General features: G+C 39.7%; 2 protein-coding genes across 4 annotated transcripts in view; both read left to right on the forward strand.

The window, feature by feature from the left end:
* LOC105930983 (matrix metalloproteinase-17) overlaps positions 1 to 3,917 on the forward strand; it is a 90,222-nt gene extending 86,305 nt beyond the window's left edge. The window contains exon 11 of the mRNA XM_036140711.1: positions 1,952 to 3,917. Coding sequence (XP_035996604.1) covers positions 1,952 to 2,274 — 323 coding nt within the window. The 3' untranslated portion in view covers positions 2,275 to 3,917. The remainder of the gene's footprint in view (positions 1 to 1,951) is intronic.
* Positions 3,918 to 19,492: 15,575 nt separating this feature from the next.
* The window catches only part of ulk1b (unc-51 like autophagy activating kinase 1), a 30,395-nt gene continuing 23,560 nt past the window's right edge, over positions 19,493 to 26,327 (forward strand). For 2 of the 3 annotated variants that reach the window (XM_036140154.1, XM_036140153.1), the window contains exons 1-3: positions 19,493 to 20,152; positions 20,950 to 21,042; positions 22,913 to 22,954. In XM_036140154.1, the coding sequence (XP_035996047.1) occupies positions 20,063 to 20,152; positions 20,950 to 21,042; positions 22,913 to 22,954 (225 nt within the window). In that variant the 5' untranslated portion in view covers positions 19,493 to 20,062. The remainder of the gene's footprint in view (positions 20,153 to 20,949; positions 21,043 to 22,912; positions 22,955 to 26,327) is intronic. The other variant, XM_036140152.1, reaches the window with a different exon arrangement.

The following is a 26,327-nucleotide window of genomic DNA, read 5'->3' on the forward strand; positions in this document are numbered from 1 at the left end:
CCAGCTCGCTCATGCTAATAGCTCATTATGTACACTGAGCTAACAAGCACATTTCCTTCTTGGGATAATGACCATTTTCCGCTCATTACTTTTCTGATTTTTTTTTTTTTTTTTTTTTTGCAGTTCTAGGCACAAAATCAGCTCTTTATGTTGGTCTCCTTGTAAACTCTCATTTTGGGTCATTTTCTTCCTCTCACCTTTCTGAGAATCTCTCTAATGACATCACTCTGAAACTCCAACTAAGGCATCTGCGTGTGCTGAAGTTTTAATGTGGAAACAGCCGCTTTGCTCCTTCTGTGGATTAAGGGCAAACAAAAAGTTTCCTCCTACGGTGCCTTGCTAAAAGCCCTTTTATCTCATAGACTGAGACAATGCGGTGCATAAAATTAAAGAAATGGACACGAGAGTTTTGCAGATAAAAATTTGAAGGTTCTTTTTTGTATTTCTATTGAATGCCTTAAATTCCTAATCTATGTACAACTACAGCTTGCTTCAATTACATCTGCAGGTCTTTTAGAGTGTGTTTCTGGCAGCTTTGCTGACCTATGGACTGAAATTATTGCCCATGTTTCTTTGTCAAGCAGCTCGAACTCTATCAGCTTGGAAGGAGATCACCAGTGCACAAAAAGTTTCAAGCTGCGGGTTCCTTAATTGGGTTCTGACACTCGGATCTAAACCCTTTTAATGTCATTTCAGCTTCCCCGACTCTGGTAAAAAGAATTCACCCAGCATGACGCTGCCACCACCATGTCTCCTTGTGGGGGTTCAGAGATGTATGTAGCGGCAGTTATACACATAACATGAAGCTAAAGGGGAAAAATTCAACTGAAGAAACTCTTGCTCACTTCCATCCAATCAGAGGCCGGTCCGCCTCCGACGCAGCCAATCCGCTTCGAGCCACACCTCCTCGAAGCCCAATCATCATCCAGTATCCACCTTAAAAGCAACTCCAAATCATCTCTCGGCCTGCCTTTTAGCAAACGCAAGAACCGTCACACCATGTCAGATTTTGATTCAGACGACCATTTCAACCCACCTCCATCCCCTTCTCCACCATCGTAGCAAGCTCCATCTGACTTTTCCTCGATGCTCCTTCAACCTCGTCTTTCCAAAGTGTAGTTCCTCCTGGACTCTCATGGAGTCCCCTGTCACTCTTAAAACGGTCCGCCAGAAGACCGCCATGTTGAACCTGGTTCTGCCAGAGGTTTCTTCCCAAAGGGGAGTTTTTTCTCTCCACAGTCGCTTCATGCTTGCTCATCATGGACAGTTTATGCAAACTTCGTTAAACCAAGTTGACATTTAACTCAAGCAAGTACCTTGCAATCCAGCCTCTACGGATTAACCAACTTCATCCATCTAAACTCCACCACCAGTTTCAGGCCTGGGGGGAAATATCCCTATTCTCATACATCTGCTGATCTACATTAATGTTTAAATCAGCGTTTATGCTTCCTGCCGAGGTCTGAGCACCAAAGTTTAAATTATTGTATCAATAAATTCTTCTAATTGCCTTTCCTCTCTTTGAGTTTTTCAGATTGAAGTAGCATTTAGCATATAGGCCAAATACTTTGGTCTCATCCGACTTGGGGAAGTTATTTCAATTATTTGCTGTGTTTTCTTATGACTTTATAAAATGCCTAATTTATTGCCACTTTTACAGGAAGACCAGATTATTGGCGTGTAAGGCTAAGAAGGGTGAATACAAAGGCATGATGTACCTTTCAGACTTTTATTAGAGCCATGTTCCTTCCACTTTTCAATTATTCACAACTCAGCGTTAAACTTGTACATAAAATGAAAAAAAAAAGTAGATTTAAGTTTGTTGTTTCCAATATGACAACATATATATGCACAAGTGATTTACCAAGTTCCTGGTTTATTTTATGTTCTACTGAACCCAAAGTGAAATATAGTGCCAACCCTGTTTTCTCTCTCATTCTCTGTCTTAAAGGATCGTCGTATTTTTTCAAGGGAAAGGAGTACTGGCGAGTGCCGGGCAGCGACATGGAGGCGGAGGCAGGTTACCCCCGCCTGATTGCCAAGGACTGGCTGCTCTGCACTGAGATGCAGTCCGACTCTCCGGACACGGAGGCGAAAAGCACAGAGACGAGGGTCAACGTGCACCGCCACCCAGACCACGCAGAGAACGGATACGAGGTGTGCTCCTGCACGTCTGACACCGCCTCACCTTTGGCCGTCAGCTTATCCCCATCTCCGCTTTGGCTGCTGCCGCCTCTCTGGACGCTCTGGACCTTCCAACCTGAACTGTTATGATGCTGAAGCACGGGGTTAAGTCCTTGTGTTGAGGGCCACACAGAGACTAATTAGCAGATGCTCAGCGGAAGAAGAAGAAAAAAAAAAAACGTACTGGAAAAAATTTGATCATATAAATACAGTTTATTTTATTTTATTTGTTCACTTAATTTTTTTCCTTTTTCTTGGGAGTTATTTATTTCACATGCCATCTTATGGTCACTTTAAGAGCCTTGCAGTAGTCACTCTACAAACAAATATCAGTTAATATCCACTGACAGTGACAGTGTTAGATGTTTCTTAAGCTGAGTTGCACAGAAATACAAATGATCTTTACTCTCCAAATGGCCTCATCCATGCAGGGCTAAGCGGAGATAAACGTTCAGATGTAGGTGGTTTTATCATGGATTTAAATGGTGACTCACTTTGGGGTATTCAGTTATATGAATATGAGCCCGTGGGTCAAAACTGCTCGAAGATGAGAGTATTCACATGAAAACTGACACACAGGTTTGGAAATTGCGGCTTCTTTTCAGCCAAAAAAAAGCTGAATCTTTTAAAAAATGAGATTTAATGCTATTTAATGTAATCAGAATATTGTAGAAGACTATAATGCAAATCCTCTGGGTGTTTGATTGTCGGTGTTGTTTTTTTAGTTTCGTGTTCTGCAGGTAAAATGCAGCTCAAGTCCCGAATGAAACAGTTCTGTCAAAACATTCTTCTAATTTACTTCCAAAGATGCCGGGGTCTCTTTTGCCGGTTACTTCTGGTGATTGTCCGTCTGTCCTGTAGGCATGGACCAGTTATAGCTACAAAAGATTAGAAAGGTTATGGCTTCAAAACCACTTGTCTACCTAACTAATCTTGGTGGGACATTTTTTTATTATATACATGTTTCTTAATCAGTATTAAGCATAAAATAAGGCAGTGGTGCCCCTTCCCCACTCGTCGCCTGGCCTTCTGATCAGCTGGCTGAATGAAGGCTTGACTACGCTCTCCTAGTGAGTCACAGAATATATATTTATTTTCGCAGGGGGAAGGGGGACTTGAACGGTCGTGGTTTGGAAATTGTAGCATTACCATCTTTCTTTCTATTTAATAGGTTAGTTCAGATTATTAGCAGTGTGCGTCTGTGAAGTTATCAATAAATGTTCCTTTATCTGCAGTAGAACAATGCCATATGACCACAAGCTAGTTCAAAAAATAAATACATCCTTGGACCAATGGAAGTTAACAAGCTAATAAGGTATTATTAATCTGCCTCATCACAGATCATAAAACCTTTGGATTATTTTATTTATTAATTTTTTTAAACAATTACAAGACCCAGAAAGCACAGGAATGTACCATCATTAATGTTATTGCAACACAGGTCCAATCTACAGCTAAAGCAGCTTGACAGGTCCCAGCAGATCTGGCATTTTGATACAACAGCCACTAGCAACAGCTTTAACACAGACGCTCTCCTGCTAAAACAAAGTCTCTAAATATAACAAGGTTCTGTAAGATATATACAATACATCTGCAAAAATAGCATTATAAGTAAATAACTTGGCTATAAAAAGACAGTGCAGGTCTCTTTATACTCTATTATTTCTCCACTCTGAGAATTAGGGCTGGGCGATATGGACCACAAATAATATCTTGATATTTACAGGCTGAATGCCGATATATATTTATCTCAATATGTTTTTTAAAAGCAATCTCTGAATCAAAGCTTTATCCCAAAAGTCTCAGGCACATTTTATTAACAGATAAATATGAGAAAAAGCTGAAAAATAACCTACTAGAATACATAAAAGTATAATTGAGGTCCAACATAGACTATGTCGGTATAATCTAGATAGTCTCATTTTATATCTCTTTAAAAGAACTCTATATATTTTCAAAATCTCAATATATATTGGCCAGCCCTACCGAGAATGTAGTCCCTTTTTTTCAACAACCTCCCAGTGACATGTCGTCTTTCATCACCAGGTAAGAGAACTTTGTCAGAAAATAACTTCACACAGCCTCACCTCAAAGATCCACAGTTAATCCTTAAATTTAGAGCTGTTTTTAGGTCATTTAAACTATTTTTTTATCATGGCCTTCTCTTCAGCAACAACACAAAAACAAAAGCCCCCTCACACCTGCCCCAAAGGACTGATTTACAGAAAGAAAGGATTTCCTGCCGCCTTTCCGAAACAGAAACTTTAGTGGTTAAGCGTGCATCCTCAAAGTCCTTTAATAGTTTGTCTCGCATATTCTAAAGTCAGCTCACGCAAACACGTGTTTACCGTTATCCTCCACAGCCATACGAATCGGATCAATGTTTGTCTCCATTTGATAGAATGAAGCTGTCGGCTTATCCCCGAGGTTAGCGGCAGCAAGGGATCGAGGGCGATGTCCGGAGGGGAGTTGTCTTTTTTTTTTTTTTTTTTTTGCTAACTGGATTCATCTCTCTTTGAAGTCTTTTGAAGTGGGAACTCGATAAGACTTGATCAGTGTCAGCCATATTGACAAGTTGAAATCTTTTAGAGCATGATGTTAATAGAAGCAGAAGCCAGTGCGTTGACGTGTGTCAGCGCCGCGAGAGTCACCTGTTGGTAGTCCTCAGCAGGTCGGCGCCGTTTTAAAAGCGCCGCTTGTCAAGCTACGAGCAACATCCCTGTTGAGGAGCTTTACAACTGAGCAGATTGTTCAATTAACTCATCACCCACGATCAGTTTGTTACTCTTATGTTACTCCATTAGGAGCAGAACAGCAAAAAAAAACATATAATAGTCTATGTCAAAGCCCTTTTACTAAATTTAGCAGGTACCTTTTTGCTTAAGTCAAAATCAAAATGTTTATAAACAAATACCATAGATAAAATTAACCAACATATAATTATGAATATTTTTATTTTAGCAGCAGCAGGAATAATTGTACCTTTGCACTTTTAAATATCTGCATTAGTGTGTTTGTTTAGTCAAGGTTTTTATAATATTAAAGTTGCATACTGGTCCATGCCTACTGTCCAGTAAAAAAACTAAAAAAATGTCTTGTCAGCTTTTATTTCAATGAGCTAAATCTGAGCAAACATGCTTTATTTTGGCTCAGATCGTGGTGAAAATGCCTGTGGGTGGGATGACTTTCAAATCCACAGCTCAGGAAAGTTCTCCCTCTGACGGCAGAAGGAAACGTAGTAGGAATCCCCGTTTGCCGACGATTAATCTTTCTGATTGCATTTGGACGCTCTGAAAGAGTTGTAATTTCTAAAGTGTTCATTCAAGTTGAATGTAAATACTCTCTCAGATTAAAGCTAGATCTGTGCCGCGGTGTCACGGTTCGGATGTTTACCTGTCTGCCCGGACGCCACATGGAAAGTTTATCTTGCCAAATTATTCATGTGTTGAAGCTTTTCACGTGTCACCGTCGCGTTACAAACGCAGACTTCAGTGTATTTCGTTGGGATTTTCTGTGATAGACCAACACTAAGTAATGCATAATTGTGACTTGGAAGAATATTTTCGAACAGTATAAATCTAAGAGGTTTAGTGTGTTTAGTCCTGATAAGAAAATATTTTGCCCATTCACCTTTCTCTGCATTTACAGCTGGAAATATTTTGTGGTTGCTCTCCACCAGCCGCCATAATGGTACTCCCTATTTCCCCTCAGTAACTAAGGAATATGTGCGCTACAGCATCAAATAACGAGGATTTTCTCATATTCAGGGGGGGGCTTAAGACTTTTAAAATGTCAAATGCCATATAGTTTTATGTTATGTTCTAAAAATATCAAGTACTGAGAAAGTTGTGCTGAAATATTCTGCATTTTATTTATTTATATATATATGTTTAACATTAATAAATATATAAATAACAATATACAAAAACATATATTTACATATGTGTATACATATATATACATATATACATATACACATACTTATATATATATTTAATATGAATAACATGTAAAATATTTCAGCACCTAATTTCCTAGTAGTTAATAGTGTTAGTACATCCACTGACTGTAGAATTATCTGTGAAACGTTTTCACTCAGCCAGAAAACTGCTTGTTGTTGCAACCAAATCCTATGGGATTCTGTGAGAGTAGGGAGTAGCAAGATGGCGGCCAGTGACTTCAGTTTTTCGGCAAAATCAGCACTCCAGTGTATAATATAGCTCAGTGCTCTCCACCGGCGTTACACATCTAGACACTGAAATCTATGCTCATCTTTTAAGCACAATAACCTCAAACTCAGTCAGACTGCATGCAGAGTGTCTGTGGGAATCAGTTTAAGTCCTGGTCTAGGTCTACACTTTGACTGGATCGTTCTAGCACATGAATTTGCTTTGATATCAACCATTCTATTATATCTAGGTCTGGTTCTGTGTTTCAGGCTCATTGTCCTGCTTTAAGGTGAACTTCTGCTCCACAGTCCCAACTCTCTTGCATCCTCCAACAGCTTCCTTTAAGGATTGCGCTGTATTTATCTCCCTCCTCTTTTAAACTCTGCCCAGCATCCCTGCCCCTGCTAAAGAAAAACATCCCCAGAGCATGAAGGCTGCCAGCACCTTTTGCTCACTGTGGGGCTGACGCTTTCAGAACGACGTGCAGGGTTAGCTTTCCACCCTACACAAAGTTTGGCATGCAGTCTCAAAAAGTTTAAATTTGGTATTGAATGTTGTCTCTTTTAGATTTATTGTGAGAACCAGCAAACAGCACCTACTGTTTTGTATTTGGCACGTATCCATGAGGGCCAGATTTGTCTTTTTGTAATGCTAAAAGCTGTTCACAGCCCAGGTTCTCCTGCCTGAGCTGTTGATCACTGCAGCTCCAAGTTATTATGGGCTGCTTGGTTGTTGTTTTTTTTTTTGTTTTTTTCTGATTAATGCTCTTCTTGCTCAGCCTGTTAGCTAAGGTAGTTTGCCACATCTGGTGAAGTTTCCAGCTGTGCCGGGCTCTTTCCGTTTTCAGGAGGTGGAGGAAACAAAGCTCTATGAGATGTTAAAAGCTCGGGACTCTCTGATTCACTGATTTCTGAAGGCAGATAGATTTTATGTAGGGGTATCAGAGTAAAGTGGGTGAATTCATTGTTCCCCAGGTTTTTTTTTTTATTATTTGTTTGTTTTTTAGATTCGTATTTGTGGGGAAAAAAACCTGGAAAGCCATATATCATTGTCCTTTCCCTTTACTATTGTCCACCAGTTTGCATTGGTCTATCACACAATCCCGATAAAATACTTTAAACATTGTGGTAACATTACAGAACGTGAAAACCTTTAAGGGGTATGAGTATTTTTCCAGGAAACTGAATAACCAGAGTTCAAGATTAATAGCGCCGGTTCCCTGAGGAAGAGACAAGGCCGCCATTAAGCCAAATATAGACTCATATCAGAGGGGAAAAAAATAACATCCTGAGGCGTCATCATTCGACAGGTGACTGACACTGCAGCTGCCGTCTGTGCAGACAGGTGTAATGTACCTTGGGATGTATGGCAGATAGATGGTTAGATTTGCAGATCAATGGCTCCGTGGGAGCTTCAGGTGCAGAAGACACATGAGTGGCGTGTTGGTTGTCAACAGGTAGACGCGGCGTCAAGAGGAAGACAAGCGAACATCGCGGGCTGTGTGTGTGGGGGGGGGGGGGGGGGGGCGACAAATGAATGTTGGACAGAACATTCAGAAACCAGGATTCCCGCTGTTGCTCATTTGACGTTATCCTTGCTTTCTGTCCTTTTCCTGCACTCCCCTATCACTTTGAGGTGGTACCTACACAGAGCAGCGTCCTCTCCTCAAGCATCCCCCCCGCCATAACCAGAGGTAGTATTGGTTTGCTGTATTTTCTTTTTCTTTTTTTTTCTTTTTTTATTGTTAAATATAAAAGTATTGTGAGCCATTGCTTTGATGGGGATGACGGCTCACGGAGCATTTCTGACACAAGCTCAAGCTCCGTTTGATGCCATCCGTTGCAGACCTCACAAAGGCAGCAGATTTATTATTGTTGCTGATATATTTACCTACAAGTTTAAATATAGACAGATATATTTGAGTCCCTATGTTCCATGGTTGCGGCAAACCAAGTGGACTGTGTATATTTCAAGCTGTGTTTTCTAATGTAAAATATTTTTGTAGAAAAAATAAAATTAAATAAATAAAGAATCTGAATGGTTTTCCTGGTTAATTATGGTGCGGTGAGAGCGATTACTTTGAGTACTCCGTCTTGTAGCTGAGTGGGTAATTATTTAGTGCCATTGAAAAACAACCCATGCTTGAAGACAGATGAAGGTAACGGAACAGCTTGCAGACACCAACTGGGAGTTGATGTCCATCTCTGTGGTGTTCTTAAGCACATTTCTTTTCTTACTTTTTTTTATGTTGTAATTATGAGTCTGTTCATGAATATTGCAAATGTTTTATGATAATCGCCCTCCCCCCCCCGCACAATCGCTCTGGCAGGAAATCTTACTGTTGTTATTTTATGCTGTGATGCTCACGTTAACGCTGAGCCGAAAAACAACATACGGTTTCTGAAGACGCGTAGGCAGCCGCCTCCTTTAACCGTCCTCGTGTAACCATAAGAAAGACCCGTTATGGGCTGCTGAGGCTATCACGGTGGCAATCTTGAGGAAACGCATTCTGAGAGGATATCAGATTTCAGGCCGTATGTATCTTGCTCATAATTAGATGGATTCATTTTTAAATTTTTGGTGATTTTTTTTTCTTTTCTCCCACTAGGGAATTATCTTTCAGTTAAAGCGCATGATTGATGGTACCAGCAGATCTTGGTTATCTATCTCGAACAGGGTTATGAGCCACCGTGCCAGAGTCACTTAAATTTTCACTTTCCTCCATTCATATAATTGGCTGTAACATCAGGCTAAATGTCTTAGCCACAAAGCATTCGTCCATCTGCTGATTCATGAGTTAATCTACACATACATCCGTGCATCCGCCCATCCCCCAAGCTATCTGTTGACTATTCATCCTAATGTTAATCTATTAGTACATTTCCCCATCTGGCCGTACAGCCATCTTTCCATTTATTAGTCACCATCAATCGATCATGCACTTGTCCATCCACGTATACATCCACCCAAATGTCAAACCGGCAGCTGGCCCATCCATCCAGGTTAAGATCACAGTTTTACAAATGAACTGTATCTACCGTCACATCCCGTTTAAAAACTTTGCCGCTTTAAAAAAGGTGCTATAAAAAAAAAAAAAAAAGATCCATTCATTTATTATAAATGCATTCATTGGTATTCTCCGTACGTACTCCTTTTGACACAACTTGCCAGGCCAGGGTGTGACAGCAGTGAGAGCATTTTTTTTCCCTCCTCTTGACACTCTGGAGTGGTGTTAATTAACTGGTGTGTCCCGCCAGCCACCAGGAGAGCACAAACTCCCTGAAGCAAAAACGACACCAGGTCACTCTTCATCACTTTGTCCAGCTGAGCCTGTCTGAGCCGGATGCTAACCGGTCGAGCCGGCAGCACGTGCCATACAGGTATATGACGGCACAAACGCTGTATGGCGGTCTGTTTCTATAGAGATGATTGAAAAATGAGGAAAAATGTTTCTATATCAGATATTTGTTTTTATTTTTAATACTTAACTGATAAAACCCAGCCTGTCTTGGTCTTTGTCTGCAGCAAAGTGAACAGATTTTCCCAATTTCCAACCTTTCTGAAGCGCCTGCCCTGTGGCTACTTCCTGTTTATAGTTCCAAACTTGGATCTCCACTTTATTTACTCTAAAGACAATTACAGTCCAAAAGAAAGACTTCTTAAACTTCAAGGTCTTCCACAGTTTTGTGTTTTCAAACTCATCTTAAAATTGATTCATTTTTACTTGTCGGTCTACAGTTTTCCAAGAAAAAAAAAGGATTTCTGAGCGTGGTGTTGTTTTATGAAAAGTGGAAAAACTGAAATATGACATTCCAAGAGCTTACGCATCATTTAAAAAATCCCATTTTCCCTGAAGGGTAGCCCCAAGTCTTTAGGGAATGATGTTAACAGCTTCCCTGGGGAGGGTTCCACCGTTCTAACTAAACATTCAGAAAGGATTTATTGTCATTTCAGCTCCTTATAAATTGCACTGAAATTCACTCTGTGCCAGAGGGAGCACAAATGAAACAAACGATCATAAGACTGAACGATGCAATTTCAGGGCAGCAGCTGAGTTGGGTGGGGAATGTCAGGTTGCAGCTTTTTCCATGGCTGTCTTTGTTATGGACAGTGTGGCTCACTGCCAAGAGCCACACAAGAGTCATTCCATCTGGGGCAGCACAAGTTGACTGTGGATCAGAACCACTGTCGATGAAGACCATTTAAAAAAATTAAATCAAATGAAATTAAAAATCAGATTTGAGCCTCTTCATAATTACTTATCTTTCAGGTTCAAAGTGTATTTAATATCCTCAAGAGGCAATTAGTTTTTATAGCAGTAAATATGGAGAAATAGCTAAACACGCGTCATGCAGTTACAAACGCAAATGTGGAAAAAAAGGATAACCAATGGTATTTGTGACTTCCTAAACCGGTTAGTTCTGCATTGTGGCAGGGTATGTCGGTCTTTAATGGACGATTTGGATGAGACAGGATAGACATCTTGATTGCTGACGGTGGACGTTTCACCCACATAGAATTTATTCTATGAAAGTGATTGTGATTCGCTTTTGTCTGGATGTGCTTCATTTAAACCTTTCAGATTAATAATCATAATAATAATGAATAGGGATGGATTTTATAAGGTGGAAATCCCCACCACCAAAAATAATAATTAAAACCAAAAACAAAAACTACTTTAGAAATGGGGGGTACCTGTGAGTAGAAAAACTTGCATTGTGTTGTAGAAACAGGTATTTTGGAAGAAACTGAAACGAATCAGCTCTCTGGAAAAAGCAACGACACATTTACCGCACATGACAGGCGCTCAAAACTGGTGTCTGTCTAATGCGAGTGGTCTTGGGCAAACAGATCCAAACTCTCAAACTTGGGAGAAAAGACACGCAAAAAAAGAATTTCTAAAAGAGTTTGGGAAGAAAAACACTAACCTATGGACTGTATATGTGAGTGAGGCACTCCGCACTCACATATACCACACCGACATGTCAGAAAGCTTAGCTTGGGCTGCTTCCTGATTCATGCTCTGCGCGCTATTGAGGGAAGAATCTGCAGACTTGTGAAACTCCGGCAGTCCTCCGCTGTCACATTCCACTAAAAGTCATACTGGATTGAATCCCTGCCCACACACCAGCCGCAGGATATATGCCAGGACTTAGCTCGGAGTTTGAGAAAAAGGTTTCACCTCCGCCTGTGGATGCACGGAGTGATTGAGTCCCGGGGATAGACAACGGGAGCGCGAACCAAGTGTGTAAAGAAGGCCTTTTAAAAAACAAGCACGGGCAGAAGCTTTCTCTGTCGGACGAACTGGCATTTTAAATCAGGTAATGAGCAGTTCGAAAGCCTCTGACCATTTTAATTGAACTTAGATAAAATGGGAGCAGAGTCAAAGGGGGACCAATTTCAGTAAGGCGCCACACACACCACAAGCATCCCGAAATTAGTCCGGTGAAACAGAATGCAGCCTTTATTTGTCAGAGGCACTCGTGCTCATCCAGTATTTAATTGGCTAAAAAGGAAGCAAAAAAAAAAAAAAAAAAAAAAAATCCTACAACAAAATCTATTTCACCTGAACCCGGAGCCACTTATCACCATGTAAAGGCTTTATATCCATGAATTCAGAATGCCTCCCTCAAGCATACGCCTCCCCTGGTTGTAGTAGAGAGTATTGAATTTCCTTGAGATTCTTGGTTTAATTATCTGGCATGACCTATTGGCAGGAATTACAAGGTTAAGCATCGCGGCGCACGGACGAAATTGTTATACTGATAAAGTCTTGTACGTGCGTCGCAGCACAGAGGTGGGTTTGAAGAGGCGGTGACCTTCTTGGCCAGATTACTAGCCATCTGTCTGCAGGAAAGACTGAGGGGATGAGGCGAGGCACTGCGCCACAAAACCCAACGGTTGTACCCCCCCTCCCTCCCCGAAGGGAGGATTGCAGAAGGCAGTCGCTCTTTGGCAAGCTATGAAGGCAATAAAGCTTATCATAAACAGATAGGGCATCATGATGCACACGATGGGCAGCTGGAAGGGGCTTCACAAATAGGAAAGGAGCTAGTTAACAGATTAAAGTTAGCATGTGCTCCCGTGTAGCATCACAGGTACGATCGGAATAGTTTAAGAAGCGGTTTTACCTGGTTTGCAGAATAAAATGCTGCATGGATAATAACTGAGCTCCAGCTTTCTGTTGTAAGGATTTACTTATCAGGACCTAATTAAAAATACCCTTGTACTTTTAAGCCACAAATACACCCACAAATAACTAAAAAAAAACAGCACATGAGATATTAAACTAGGTCAGTATTTGTTTTACAAAGACTTGGTGAACATTTTGAAAAAAATAAGTACGCCTGCATATTAGGTAGCTTTTGAAACCTCCTTCTGTTAGTTGGCTTCTGGGTGACTTCATCAAATGTACAAGGGAACCTACAGAAAATGTCCAAAACGTTGGACAGACGGGGGCCACTGATGATTCGGGTCGGTGCTCCTTCACTAAAAGCCGTAACAAAGGCAGGACGCCTGTGGTCTGCTGCCACTTTGACACAGATTACTGTAAAGATTAGTCACGCTTTGCGTCTTAAAAAGTATTATCTTACCATAGAAAGCATGCAAAATTTAAAAAAATATATATTTTAAAAAATCCAGTCACAGATCTCTATGATACGTGGCACCTTTGACGCAACTTTGCAGGTGTTTGTTTGGGACATGTTGGATTATTATCCTGTTGCAAGACTGAATACGGCAAGCTTAGTGCTGATTTTTTTTTTTTTAAATGGAGGTTCGTTTTAAACCTTTTAAGCAGTTAATCGATTACCTACACTAGTTAACTGTCTTAGCATCTTCGTTTAGCATAAGTTCAAAGGCGATTTAGAAAACTGAAGGCCTGTCAGAGAGGAGCCCAGACCAAAGGAAACTTTTACCGTCTTAAAATAACTTCAGTCTCTAAAACGCAAAAGCAGTTCATGCAAACACCACTTTACAACTCATTAAAGAATCGTCACATTTGCATTGGGTGGTTATTTATAAAAGATAATTATTATTTGCACAGAAAATGGGGGAAGGGGGCAGACCATGTTTCCAGTTAAGTAACTTTCTCTTGCAAAAGTAAAGCAGCGTGAAAAGCAATAATAGCACAGTGGTTTTAGGTGAATGAGGGGAGATTGTAAGTGATTGTAAGATTTTAACAGAAGCTGACCTCAGAAATCTGAAATTATTTCTATTAACCTGTCAAACAAATGATGTCGCTTTAGGTGTAGAGACGAGGTCATGGTCGAATCAGTCACTGTAAGGTTGCCCAGGCAGGGCTGCAAGATAAGCCCAAACCATTGGTCTTACACCACCGTGCTTTCAGGCTAAGGTGTTTATATGAGTCAGCTTTCACCAAATGTCTAAGTTCAGTCTGTTTAAAGGACGACCTATCCAAATTCTTGTGGTTTATTTAAATGCAACTTTTGCATGCCTAAGATGTGTCATCTCCTGTGTTCTCCACCTTTGGAGATAAGGTTAGGGTTGACAGTCTGTTACGTGTTGAGCATTCCTTTCTTCCAAATAATACATAAAGACCTGGCAAAAAAAAAAAAAAAAAAAAAAAACATGTGGCTTGATGTTTTATGCTCTTATATAGTCAAATGCAAACTTTTGAGGCAGCATCTTGGTCTGGGGTAACCATCCTTCAGACGGCTAAGCCGTTCTGAAGGTGGACGGCATCATAAATGGCTCTGAACGCAACTCGGTTTTAACCCACCACCTGCGAGTGTCTGCGAGAACGCTGAAGACGAGCACGCATATTAGCATTACTGTGAATCCAAGCACGCGTCGAAATTTATAAAGAAAAAAAAAAGAATGGCTCCAGCAGAGGACAGTTAAATGTGTGTGGAATGGAAAAGCGAGGGGTCAGAAGTAAATCTGACAGAAAATCCATGGGGTCACCTGAAAAAGACTGAGGAGACGAGATATCCTCACATTCTGACTGGTTTTGAGGACTTTGGCAAAGCAGAGAGGCCAATGTTGCCAAGTCAAGATGTATCATGCTGAAAAACTCCTTTCAAACACAGCTTAACGCGCATATACTGCAAACAGTGTTATTTTTGAGTGTTTTATTTGTAAAAATGTACCTTCCATCAGATTTATTTGATATTTTGTGACACTGAACGGGATAAACGTCACGCTGTATGTGAGAACAGTTTTGGAAGGGTTCATTAGGGTCTCATTTCTTGCATCACCATAACCTGTCATTTTATGCTTTGGTGCAACTTTTTTTTATTTTTTATTCCCTGAAACCTTAATGAAAGAGGATGCTTGACTTTGCTGTTGAAAAGTTTAAAGATGAGGCTGCAGAGTCTGTCGGGGCTGTAATTTTTTATTTTATTTTTTTTCCACATAAATGATCCGCATAAGTGAGCAAAAATATTTTATCCACACAGATCAACCAGACACCTTCAGAATTTGTATGCGGCGTGCGTGTACTTTGGGACCCCGGCTGGCAAAGGAATTTCCTCTTCTACCCAGAGCGAACACCTGAAGGCTCTTCCGCTGACTGACACTAACAGAAAGTTGAAGTGGGCCAGGAAGAACCAATCAATCATCCTGCTGGAGCCACGGAGCGCCGAAGACAGTCAACACCAGAGCGGACTCCTGCAGAGTTAGACACCTGTAAGGTTGTGTGGTGCGTATCCTGCTGCAGAAACACCAACTGTCCTCCTCAGGCAAACTGTCTGACATGCTAAATCAAGCGCAGGCCTGAAAGCAGAGTGATCACTTGTTCACTATTATGTAAAGCTGTCAATGTGTTCGCCAGACTGCAGCTTGTGAGTATTACATCCTTTCACCCAGCTGCAGTCGCATTCAAAAATGATAAGTTTTTTTGTTTTGTTTTTTTAAACTGAGATTAATCAATGTGACTGCAGCAGTTTTACACAAAAACAGTTGGTATGAATTGAATTGTTTATGTCTTTATAGTTTGTTTTCCGCTGTCACAGATTGCCTTTTCTGTGTTTACGTTGCCGCTTGTTATTTTTCTATTGTTGTTATTTCTAATATTATCATTTATATTGCAAAAGTAATCAACCAAACTGGGAGGGGAAAAAAAGACGTTTATGATAGAGTTTAAATTTTCACCATTTCTAGGATTTACTCAGACTTGCAGCATGCAGAAGAGGAAAAAGTTCAATTTAACCCTTTTGCATTGCATCACTGCCCTCTTCTGGTAGTATCATAAAAAACTGTTCTAAATATTCATCAGCTGACTCTTGCAGAATATTACTGTCAGATCGTTCGCTGTGGTTCACATATGTTTGGTGCACAGAGGGTAAAACCAGCTGTTTCCTTCCAGCATTAAATGTAGTATTCTAAACATGTACCACGCTGTTGCATTACATATAAGTCTGAAATCGTATGTAATCATAGAAATTAGTTTAACCAATAAAATATGTATATATGTTCTAAACTAATTGGAAAAGGAAAAAGTGGGGCATGAAATTTAAATCAAACATTTTCGGTCAAAGAAAAAAAGAATAACCTTAGGAAACGTTCTACTGTGTCTATAGTGCAGTCTTTATGCATAATGAAAGATGTCAAACCATCTCTAAAGGCTTTAGACTGCATGAATTCAACATATGCTGAGTCATGCAGCAATAAACCAACAAGTATGTGAGAGCCTTAAAGGATTTTACCGAGACAGATCCATTTTAAATCAAATTAGAAACGTATAATCAAATTGAGAATCCAATAATATGGACTGGTGATTTCCAAACCTTTTGGCCACTCAAGCCACAACTGTCAAGTTAGGAGTTCTCGTAGTCCTCAAATTTATGTTTGTCTTTCATTAGAAGACAAAAATAAATTCTATGTTAATTATTTGTAAATTCTATCTAAATGATTGCAGATCTAAAACATAAAAAGACTGTTGTACACATCTTTTTGACTGTTATCTATTAGTGTTTTCTCTACACTCAACAAGATCAAGAAATGGGTCATTCTGTCTTTGAAAAAGCTAGCTGTGTTTAGCCAAGCTGAATGAATGGAAACAGAAGTGACTGTAATTGTCTCACAATCAGAGGGTTGAAGGTCCAATTCCAGCTTCCACATGCCTATGTGCCACAATTGCCTACCAATCTGCACATTGGTTATGAATGTTCACGCGTCAGTCAGTGTGACTGGGGGAATGTAGCCATAGCATAAAGCACTTTGAGTGATTGGCATGACCAGAAAAGCACTATATAAATACAATCAATTTATATATATATATATATATATATATATATATATATATATATATATATATATATATATATATATATATATATATATATATATATATATTCAATTCAATTCAATTTTATTTATATAGCGCCAAATCATGAAACATGTCATCTCAAGGCACTTTACAAAGTCAAGTTCAATCATATTATACAGATTGGGTCAGATTATACAGATTGGTCAAAAATGTCCTATATAAGGAAACCAGTTGATTGCATCAAAGTCCCGACAAGCAGCATTCACTCCTGGGGAACCGTAGAGCCACAGGAAGAGTCATCTGCATTGTACATGGCTTTGCTGCAATCCCTCATACTGAGCAAGCATGAAGCGACAGTGGGAAGAAAAACCACCCATTAACGGGAAAAAAAAACCTCCGGCAGAACCGGGCTCAGTATGAACGGTCATCTGCCTCGACCGACTGGGGTTACAGAAGACAGAACAGAGACACAACAAGAGAAACAAAAAAGCACAGAAGCACACATTGATCTAGTAATCTGTTCTACATTAGATGGTAGTAGCGGGTGAGCCGTCTTCTCTGGATGATGTCACAGTTAACAGAACGCCAGACCAGGTGTACCTACTATGAAGAGAAAAGAGAGAGAACAGAAAGTTAAAGCAGAAATGACAACACATAATGCATAATTGAAGAACAGTAGAACTCAATATAGTGAGAAAATTAGATCCTGATATACTCCAGTAACCTAAGCCTATAGCAGTAAAACTATAAAGGTAGCTGAGAGTAACATGAGTCACTAGTTATAATTTTTGTCAAAAAGAAAAGTTTTAAGCCTAGTCTTAAAAGTAGACAGGGTGTCTGCCTCACGGACCAAAACTGGGAGTTGGTTCCACAGGAGAGGAGCCTGATAGCTAAAGGATCTGCCTCCCATTCTACTTTTAGAGACTCTAGGAACCACCAGCAGACCTGCGGTCTGAGAGCGAAGTGCTCTGTTAGGAACATACGGGGTAATCAGAGCTCTGATATATGATGGAGTTTGATTATGAAGTGCTTTATACGTTAGAAGAAGAATTTTAAATTCTATTCTTGATTTAACAGGAAGCCAATGAAGGGAAGCTAAAATTGGAGAAATATGATCCCTCTTGTTGATTTTCATCAGAACTCTTGCTGCAGCATTTTGGATCAGCTGAAGGCTTTGAACTGCATTTTGTGGAATTCCTGATAGTAAAGAATTACAATAGTCAAGCCTTGAAGTAACAAATGCATGCATATATATATATGTGTATATATGTATATATATGTATATATGTGTATATATGTATATATGTGTATATATATGTATATATATGTATATATATGTATATATATATATATATATATATATATATATATATATATATATATATATATATATGGAGAAGAGTTGTGGCAATTCTTACTTAAAGTGACTTTAAACCAAGGCCATGACAGTATTGCTTCCAACTAAACTATGTACTTATATTTTAGTTGGGATGACAACTCTAGATCTGATATATAGAAATAAAAAAAGATAGCTCTCTGAGAAAAAAAAAAGTCGTCTTGTCTTTGGAGAGAACACATTGGGGTAAATTGTGCCATTGATTATTAAAGTAAAGTAAGGATGTTTTAATCCCAGAAACTGTGATTCCATATAAAGGCTAGATAAATTCAGTCCAAAATTACTAATATAAGGGTTGTTTAAAGTTATATTACAACATCAACAGCCAATTTTCTACAAGCCTGTTGTGCCCCAAGAGCTCCTCACAGGTCAGTTTTTTAAAGGGGACATATGTTTTAAAATTATTCCTTTTCCCATTCATATTATTTATTTGTGGTCTATATATTGTCAAACTGCAATGTTTTGGTCAATGTTTTTTTCATTATTGCTGCTCTACATTCCCCCATTTTGCACTGTTCTAAAGTTTGTCTGAGAGCAACTTGTTTGATTGTCACTTGATTATTGCAATGGTCATGGTGGTTTATTTCCATTTTTGGTCTAAAATGTAGTCAGAAAATGTAATAATGCAACGTACGATTACCATAAAATAATCTACCGGTATTTAAAAAATGTACAGGTACTGCTATTTTGGGGAAAAAAATGGAATATCCAGCAGTTTTGAGCCCACATTATGTTACCTGTGTATAGCATAGCATAGTATAGCTTAACTACAGGTAAGCAAAAAAATGATGCGAAACATGTTTAAACAAATACAAAACTGAACACTCAAAAAACCTTGATTGCTGAAATGTTACTTTGAAAGGCAAAAAACAACATTTTTTTTTACCTTAATTGTACGAAACTCTCATGCAATTAGACTTCCTTGTAGGATGAGTAAGGTGTGTGGTCATATGACCAATCTATTATGGTTAATATATATATATATATATATATATATATATATATATATATATATATATATATATATATATATATATATATATATATATATATATATATATATGTATGTATGTATGTATGTATGTATGTATGTATGTATGTGTGTATGTGTGTGTGTGTGTGTGTATATTTGTATATATGTGTGTATATGTATATATATATGTGTATATATGTATATATATATATATATATATATAATTATTATCAGTATTATTAATTCATGAATTCATTTCATGATGAGACCTAAAATTCCTGGCAGCACCCCTGGTCTGAGACTTGGACTTCTGTTAAATCTGCAACATGTGTGAAAAAAATAATAATAATAATGATACAATTCCTAATTATTTTCATTATAACAAGCTGTGTTGTAACAACTCTCCATTATGTGGATTTGACCATGCACGTAATATTTTTAGGTCGGAGGATTTTGACCCTAGTCGTTTTTTTATGGCTGCTGAGAAGAAGAAGGGAGAGAGAAAAAAATACGAGTGACGTCAAACCTCCAGCTGTAATTGCGCTGCGCATGCGCTTTGCCCCCCATCAACCGAAAGCAGACTCTGCTTTGTTGTGAGCATCGGTGCAGAGACTTTCGGCGCAGTCAGCTGGTATTTTCCAACCTTCCTGCGACGCATTTCCAGCGCACTCGCCGGACAGTAAATGTTGTCAGTCCGCTTTAAGGCCAGTCTGCCGTCTTTCCGCCGGCTGGAAGTCTCGGGCGACAGAAGTCTGGAGCTGCTGTATATAAACAAAACGCGGCGAGCTGCTTCTTAAGGTGGCGCGCCGGAGACAGCTGGGAGACGGGCTTCGGTCGTCGGCTTGCAGTTTCGTCAAGTGAGCCAAGTTCGCGTCGCTCGTTCTGGCCAGTGATGGAGGCGGCCGTGCAACTCTGTTAGGAGTCCAACTCCGACAGGGAGCCGTGCGAACATGAGAGAAGAGGACAGTTTGCTGCCGGGAAGCCAGTCCATGGCAAGCGAGAGAGGGGGTGAACGTCCCTGCAGCTGCCCCCGCTCGACACAGGAGAAAGGACGAAGCCCCCCAGGTTATTTGTCCAGGTCTTAGTGGGAGAAACTCGGACTTTCGGACATGGAGGCGGTGGGGAAATTCGAGTTCAGTCGGAAGGACCTGATAGGACATGGCGCTTTTGCCGTCGTGTTCAAAGGCAGACATCGAGAGGTGATTGTCCTATTTACCTTCACAAAGTAGCCATTCTGAATAACTAGAACGGAGGTCGTCGTTTAGAGACGATTGGCAAATGTATTGTTTGTTGTTGTTGTTGTTTTTTTTTTTTATTGGCCATCTGGGACGTTTGTTGTTATTGTACGGCCTTAAGAGGCCTGGTCGAAAAGACAGGATATTCCCTCAAACACACCGAGCTAACAACGCGTAAAGCTGTGCTGCAATCATCTTAGCAAGACTTGCAAAAAAAAAATAATAATAATACGTTTCCAGAATCATTATTTCCTTGTCTGTCTCGGTTTGTGTCCACATGAAATGTGCAGATGTTGCACGGCTGCTTTGCACATTCAAATATAGGCCAACCAGACTCTTTATTGTTTCCTATTGAAATCGCCACACTAAGGCCAGTATGATAGACATGTTGAAACATGTACCAAACTATATGCGACTTAATAGCTGTGGGTTTATTTGCTTAAACTGTTTAATTCTACAATATAAATCCTCTGTCAAGACAAATAGGCTTTTAAGGCAGGTTACATTGCACAGCTGAATATAACCAAACCAATTAATGCGTGTTATATATGTTATGTGCAAAGGCTGAAAAGGTTAAAACACATGCTTGTGTTAGTTTTAAACACTTTATTTCAGTCTAACTTTGGTTAAAAGCATAATGGTGTTGAAATTGGCCTAGAGTTACAGGTTGACTAGTGCTGTTAAGTGAGCTGGATTTCTAGGGAACCGCAGAAAGCTGCGCTGCAGAAGGTGATCCTTGTGTGACATTTGTTTCCTTCTAGAAACCTGACTGGGAGGTGGCAGTGAAATGCATAAACAAGAAGAACTTGGCCAAATCTCAGACGCTGCTGGGGAAAGAGATCAAAATACTGAAGGTGAGGCCGACTTCTTGGGATAACTGCAAGTCAACACAAGCGGAAACATGTGGCGATGCCAGCATTCATCAAAAGCTGTGGAACTGGACGTGATTTTTTGTGACATTAAAAGACCGCCGTGTTTCCTGCAGACTCAAAGGAGTCCTGAATGTTGCTGTGAAGTTTGATGCATCTTGAAAATGCACAGCACCTTGCAAAAGTATTCATTTCAGACCTTTTTCTCAATCTGTCTGGTTTCTGTCATTGATATCCATGTATTTCATTGGGATTTAATGTGTTAGATCGACTCAAGGTAACACATAACGACGGGAAAAATTGCATTTATTTTTAAGCATAAAAAGGTTTAGTGTCCCTAAAGAAATTCCAGGTCAACCTACTTGCTTCGGAAGTCGTTGGCTTGTGTGTAATTTAACCTCAGAATAAATCCAGCTGTTCTGTGAGGTCCTTGGAGGTTTATTAAGAGAACATTGGTGAACAAACAGCATCAAGAACGCCTAGAAACACACCGAGCAGGTCAGAGGTAAAATTCGGTAGAGGTCTAAAGCTCGCCCTGGTCATAAAACAATACCCCGCGCTTTGATCATCTCACAAAGCTTTGTTCAGTTCATCTTTGGGAAAAGGGAAAGAGCTATATAACTGAGAGGAGAAGCAAGAAGCTAAAGCTGTGGAGGGATTCGGAGAAGCATCTGAAGAAGTCAGATGAGACAAAAATAATATTTATTGCTGGGGAAACTAGCATTGCACATCACATTGGAAACACCAATCTCTGTGTGAAACATAGTGGTGGTAGCATCATGCTGTGGGGATGCTTTTTTTCAGCAGTGACTTATACTTAGACTTGTACTCGACTTTATTTATCCCTTGGGATAAATAAACTCTGATAACCAACGCCCATGTTGGTCAGAGAATTTGTGGCAAGACTTGACCACAGACTGACTGATGCTAAGCTATTTTGGAATGAACAAACTGGGTTAAGAGATGTCTCTCATGTCCAAAGCTGGTAGGGACATACCCCAGAGGTCCTATCATTGCAGCAATTGGTGGTTCCACAAAGTATTCATTCAGGGGGGCTGAATATAAATGTAAAATATAAATGTTTTTATTTGCAAAAGCTGTAAAAGTATGTATCTAGTTCGTTCCGCTTCACAGCTATGCACTATTTTGTTATTGATATATTACACAAAATCCCCCCAAAAAATACTTTGATGCGGGTTGTTGTAATGTGAGGGGAAAACAAAGGTTCACGGGATATAAATACTTTTCTAAGGCAAAATGTTTTATTGAATAGTTAAAGCCCCAGTGTGTAAGATTTACACACTGGGACACTGTTATATTGAATTGACCTACCTGTCCAGCAGAAAGCCTGCAACCTCCACATCCGTTTTGCAACCCCGCCCCCTCATTCATTTCTCCACAATAATACTAGCTCGTTTTCTCCCGGTTATTACTCCTTTTTTCTTTTCTTGGTTATTTTCTCTTCCCTCTCGCTGGGCTAAGAGTATGGATGGTCCTCCGTTTCAACAGAAAGGAGAAAATAGAATGATCTATGGTCGTCTTTCCTTGTTTTATACTCCACCGACAGCACGTCCACATATAGGAGACAGATAGGTAAAACGCGTATGCGGACAAGTTTGTCCCCTTTCGGCTACTGTACTCAGAAATGGTGAATATGGCGTCTCACAGTGGGTGGACGCCACATATGTTATAATAAACTATGAGAACGCTTCATTTTTGATTTGCTGTTATTAGACTTTGCCAGAATATGTATTTCTATAAAAAAATAGTTGATTTTTGCTACTTAAAAGCCAGATTAGTTAAACACCGTCCCTTTAAGGCAACAACCTAATGTTCTTTTCTGTGATTTCTGCAGGAGCTGAAACATGAGAATATCGTTGCATTACTGGACTTTCAGGTATGCATGCATTCAATTAGAAATATAAACCCTGTCATGTATTAGTGTTTATTTTTACATATAAAATGATCATATTCCTGTCCCTTATTTCTTTCTGTAAAATGCAGATACCGTCTTGCATAGTTGTGTAATGTTTGACCGTGTTTCCTCAAATATTTTTAGTTGGTTAAAGAGGCTTTTCCTCATTTGTTGGCTCGTGTTTTTCTATGTTCTATCCGCGTCTCCTTTTCATTCTTCGGTTGAAAGCCGATCTTTGTGAAGTGTCAGTTTACACCCAGACTTTGTGCCCTTTTGAGCTCAGTCATCACTTCCTGTGTTTACGTTCTATGTGCAGTCACATAGCTGGTTAGTGGATCATTGTTTCAAAATCTCTCTGAGAACTGTTGTGTAAATTTCATCCCCGAGTCGCACGTTCTTGTCAGACGATTCTCTGCCGTTTTCACACTGGTACGTGCAGACATCGGGTAGCTATCCACGTTGATCTCTTAGCTTACTGTCAGGACAGCTGTTCAATTGTTTGGGAGACAAACCTGAGTCCTGTTGCCTGTAGCCTAGTTACCAATCTGAAGCGGCCTGTTGCTGCTCCTTCTGGGTTGCTGATGCACCACGTCTCCTCGCAAAGTCTTATCTGAGCTCAGCAGGTGTTCCTTTTGTTGTTTTAGTAATAATTTACACCCTGCCAGCTGGGTGAAAAGCAGAATGCTAATTTGCATCATGCTAGGCTAAGGCTATGTTAATGAGACAACAGTTCATTGTTTGACAGAGGGCTCTCCTTGTTGCAAAGACTTTTATCGAGGAATGTTTTGTGAAGACTTGCTGGTATTCTTTATCTTTAATCTCCCAAATAGGTTCAGATGTTTTAGAGCTGCATTGTGTCGTCCAATTGCATATAAATCAAAAAAGCCCCATGAAGGGCAAGTGATTTCTGATTTCGGACATTTAATTACCTTATTTGGAGTTTTTATTTCCAGCTATGAGATTACCTTTCATTCTCTAAATAAATTTTTTTTAACCAGTGCAGTAGAATTCATGAGCTTTTACGTGACTAATTCATGTGGACTGAGCTTCTGTAGTGGTGTTCAAACTGCAGTCTTGTGTTGTTTGTGTGGAATATGGTTAAGTCTACTTTATTAGGTCTTTTTCAGCAGCTTGGTAGAATGAAAGTCTCTTGCAAGAAGCAAGAGTCATTCTTGTGCAAAAGCACAACTCAATTAACGCCCAGCTCCACGCTGTGTCACACCGTCTCTTTCTGACACAGTCTCAGCCAGCCCTCTAAGATTACAAGTTTCTGTTGGTGTTCTTCGCTGGGGACGAATCTGTCCATCGATCCACCTCTAAGAGGGTCAGAAAGAAAGTGACACCGAACCAAACAGTGCACACCAGCAAAAACCGGCGTTCAGAACGCTTCTCGTTTTTAGACTGTCTTGCAAAGAAAGCTGAGAGCGGACAGGAAATCTTCAGTGACCTTTGTGTAATTATTTGATTATAAATGTTCCAAATGTCATCTCTTAAAATCTTCTCAGTTTAAAATGGTTTTAGTTTTTTTTTGTCTGGTATTATAGAATAAGTATTGAGTCAGCTACCAGAATGATGGTATACTAAATATTTGAAAATGTACGGTTCAAAAAACCACAAACATTTTCATCATACAGTTCTTACGGTTTAAAGTTTTTTTTTTTTCAATGAGCACACAGATAAAGCGCATAGATTCATGCAGTAACGCCACGCCTCGACTGGCTGTTGTGCAGTGCTGGTCAGCTGGCTGAAAGAAGATTGCTACCCTTTTCCTTTGCTTACAGGAAAGGAAGAATAAAAATGTCTGGTTGGAAAAACTTAGAGGTTGATGGTTCTTCTTGCAGATAATGAGCCGGTTTGTATACTGTTCTCCCAGATGAATAGAAAGAGAACAGAAAGTATCATTTCTTATCAGAATACTAATGTACGTCTGTGTCCTTGTTACTCCTGAGAGATAAATGATCCAAATAGGGATAACGGCTTACCCCCCCCACACACACACACACACACACACACACCCTCCATCACTGCAGTGTAGCTTAAAGGTTTTTCCTGACCTGTTGTTTTGTTTCTCTGCTGGGGGTTGGGTGTCCCCCTTTTGTGTGGGAGCATTATGCTGACGGTGACAGTCAAAGCGGTCCCCATACATTTCTAAGCATCCCGGCTAATCAGCCAGCTGAGCTTAGTTTGCTAGACTTTCAGTGTTACTCTGTAATAAGCAGAATTGCAACCAAAAAAAGTACATCTACTTGAAAACTACCAGTAAATTAAATAGATGTAATTTATTTTAATGGAATTATGTCTATTGAACAGTTGCTACTTTTCTGTTTCAGCTAAAAGGTGATTATGTTATGCTTTTTTTTTACATATTCCGCGGATGCCATAAACCAGGGTAATTTTACCTAAGATTATCCTACCATAAGAATCTCTTTCTGGCTCCTGCCTGTTGTGGACCAGAACATCTTTACTGAGAACCCTGCAATGTGACAAAGTGGTTAGGTATCATGCTGGATGTTATCTTGCTGCTCTGTTAAACCTTTAGCAACGAGGGCAAGCATTTTATCTACCAGAAATGTTTTGGCCCAATTCTCTGAGGCAGCCTGTGAACTTTTGCTACCTGCTCTCTGCCAGAACCCGTTTGCTGTCCCTTTTCTCACAGGAGCCACAGGCAGCCAGCGTTAGAAGCCCTGACTCAGCTGAACTACAGAAAACAAACAGTCTGACCCCAATTCAGTTATCTGTTTGAATGCAGCGGTCAAAGGCCAGAGTGAAAGATGGCTGTCATCTGTTGCTATGTGATAAGAGCGTGTTTTGAAGTTGGCTGCAGAATTATTATTTTTTATTTTTTTCATGTTTTCCTCCAAAAGTGAAACAGTTGTTGAAAGCTGTAAAACAAACAGTCGCTGAAGAAAAAAACTTTTTTTTTTTTCTGGCTATACGATATGGCTAATAACCGCTGAGACAATAGTGTCTTTTGTTTAGACCAAAATTAGGTTCCAAATGTAAATCGAGCTTGTTAACGCAGTAAAACACACAACAAATATTCTACTTATTATCTTGCAGTGTAGTTCTTGAAAATCTGAAAACAGATGGACAGTTATTGCTAAAATTGGCTTAACAAAAGAGAGATTTTTGTCATGTTTAAATAGAAATAGGTGTTCTATCGTTGGATTGATGATCTAGCTAACTTTCTTGACCACATGCCTAACTTCATTTTTGTTTGTTTGGCCTAAAGCCTTTGTTAAAAAACTATAATTTTTTTAAATATTTGTAAAAACTGTAACTATGTCCTGAGAGTAAAACATGAGACATATAATCGGTCGGGGAAAAAATCTAAGCTCCTCTGGCTTCCCCTACT

This window comes from Fundulus heteroclitus, chromosome 8 (assembly GCF_011125445.2).
Source record: "Fundulus heteroclitus isolate FHET01 chromosome 8, MU-UCD_Fhet_4.1, whole genome shotgun sequence".
NCBI classification, from domain to species: Eukaryota; Metazoa; Chordata; class Actinopteri; order Cyprinodontiformes; family Fundulidae; genus Fundulus; species Fundulus heteroclitus.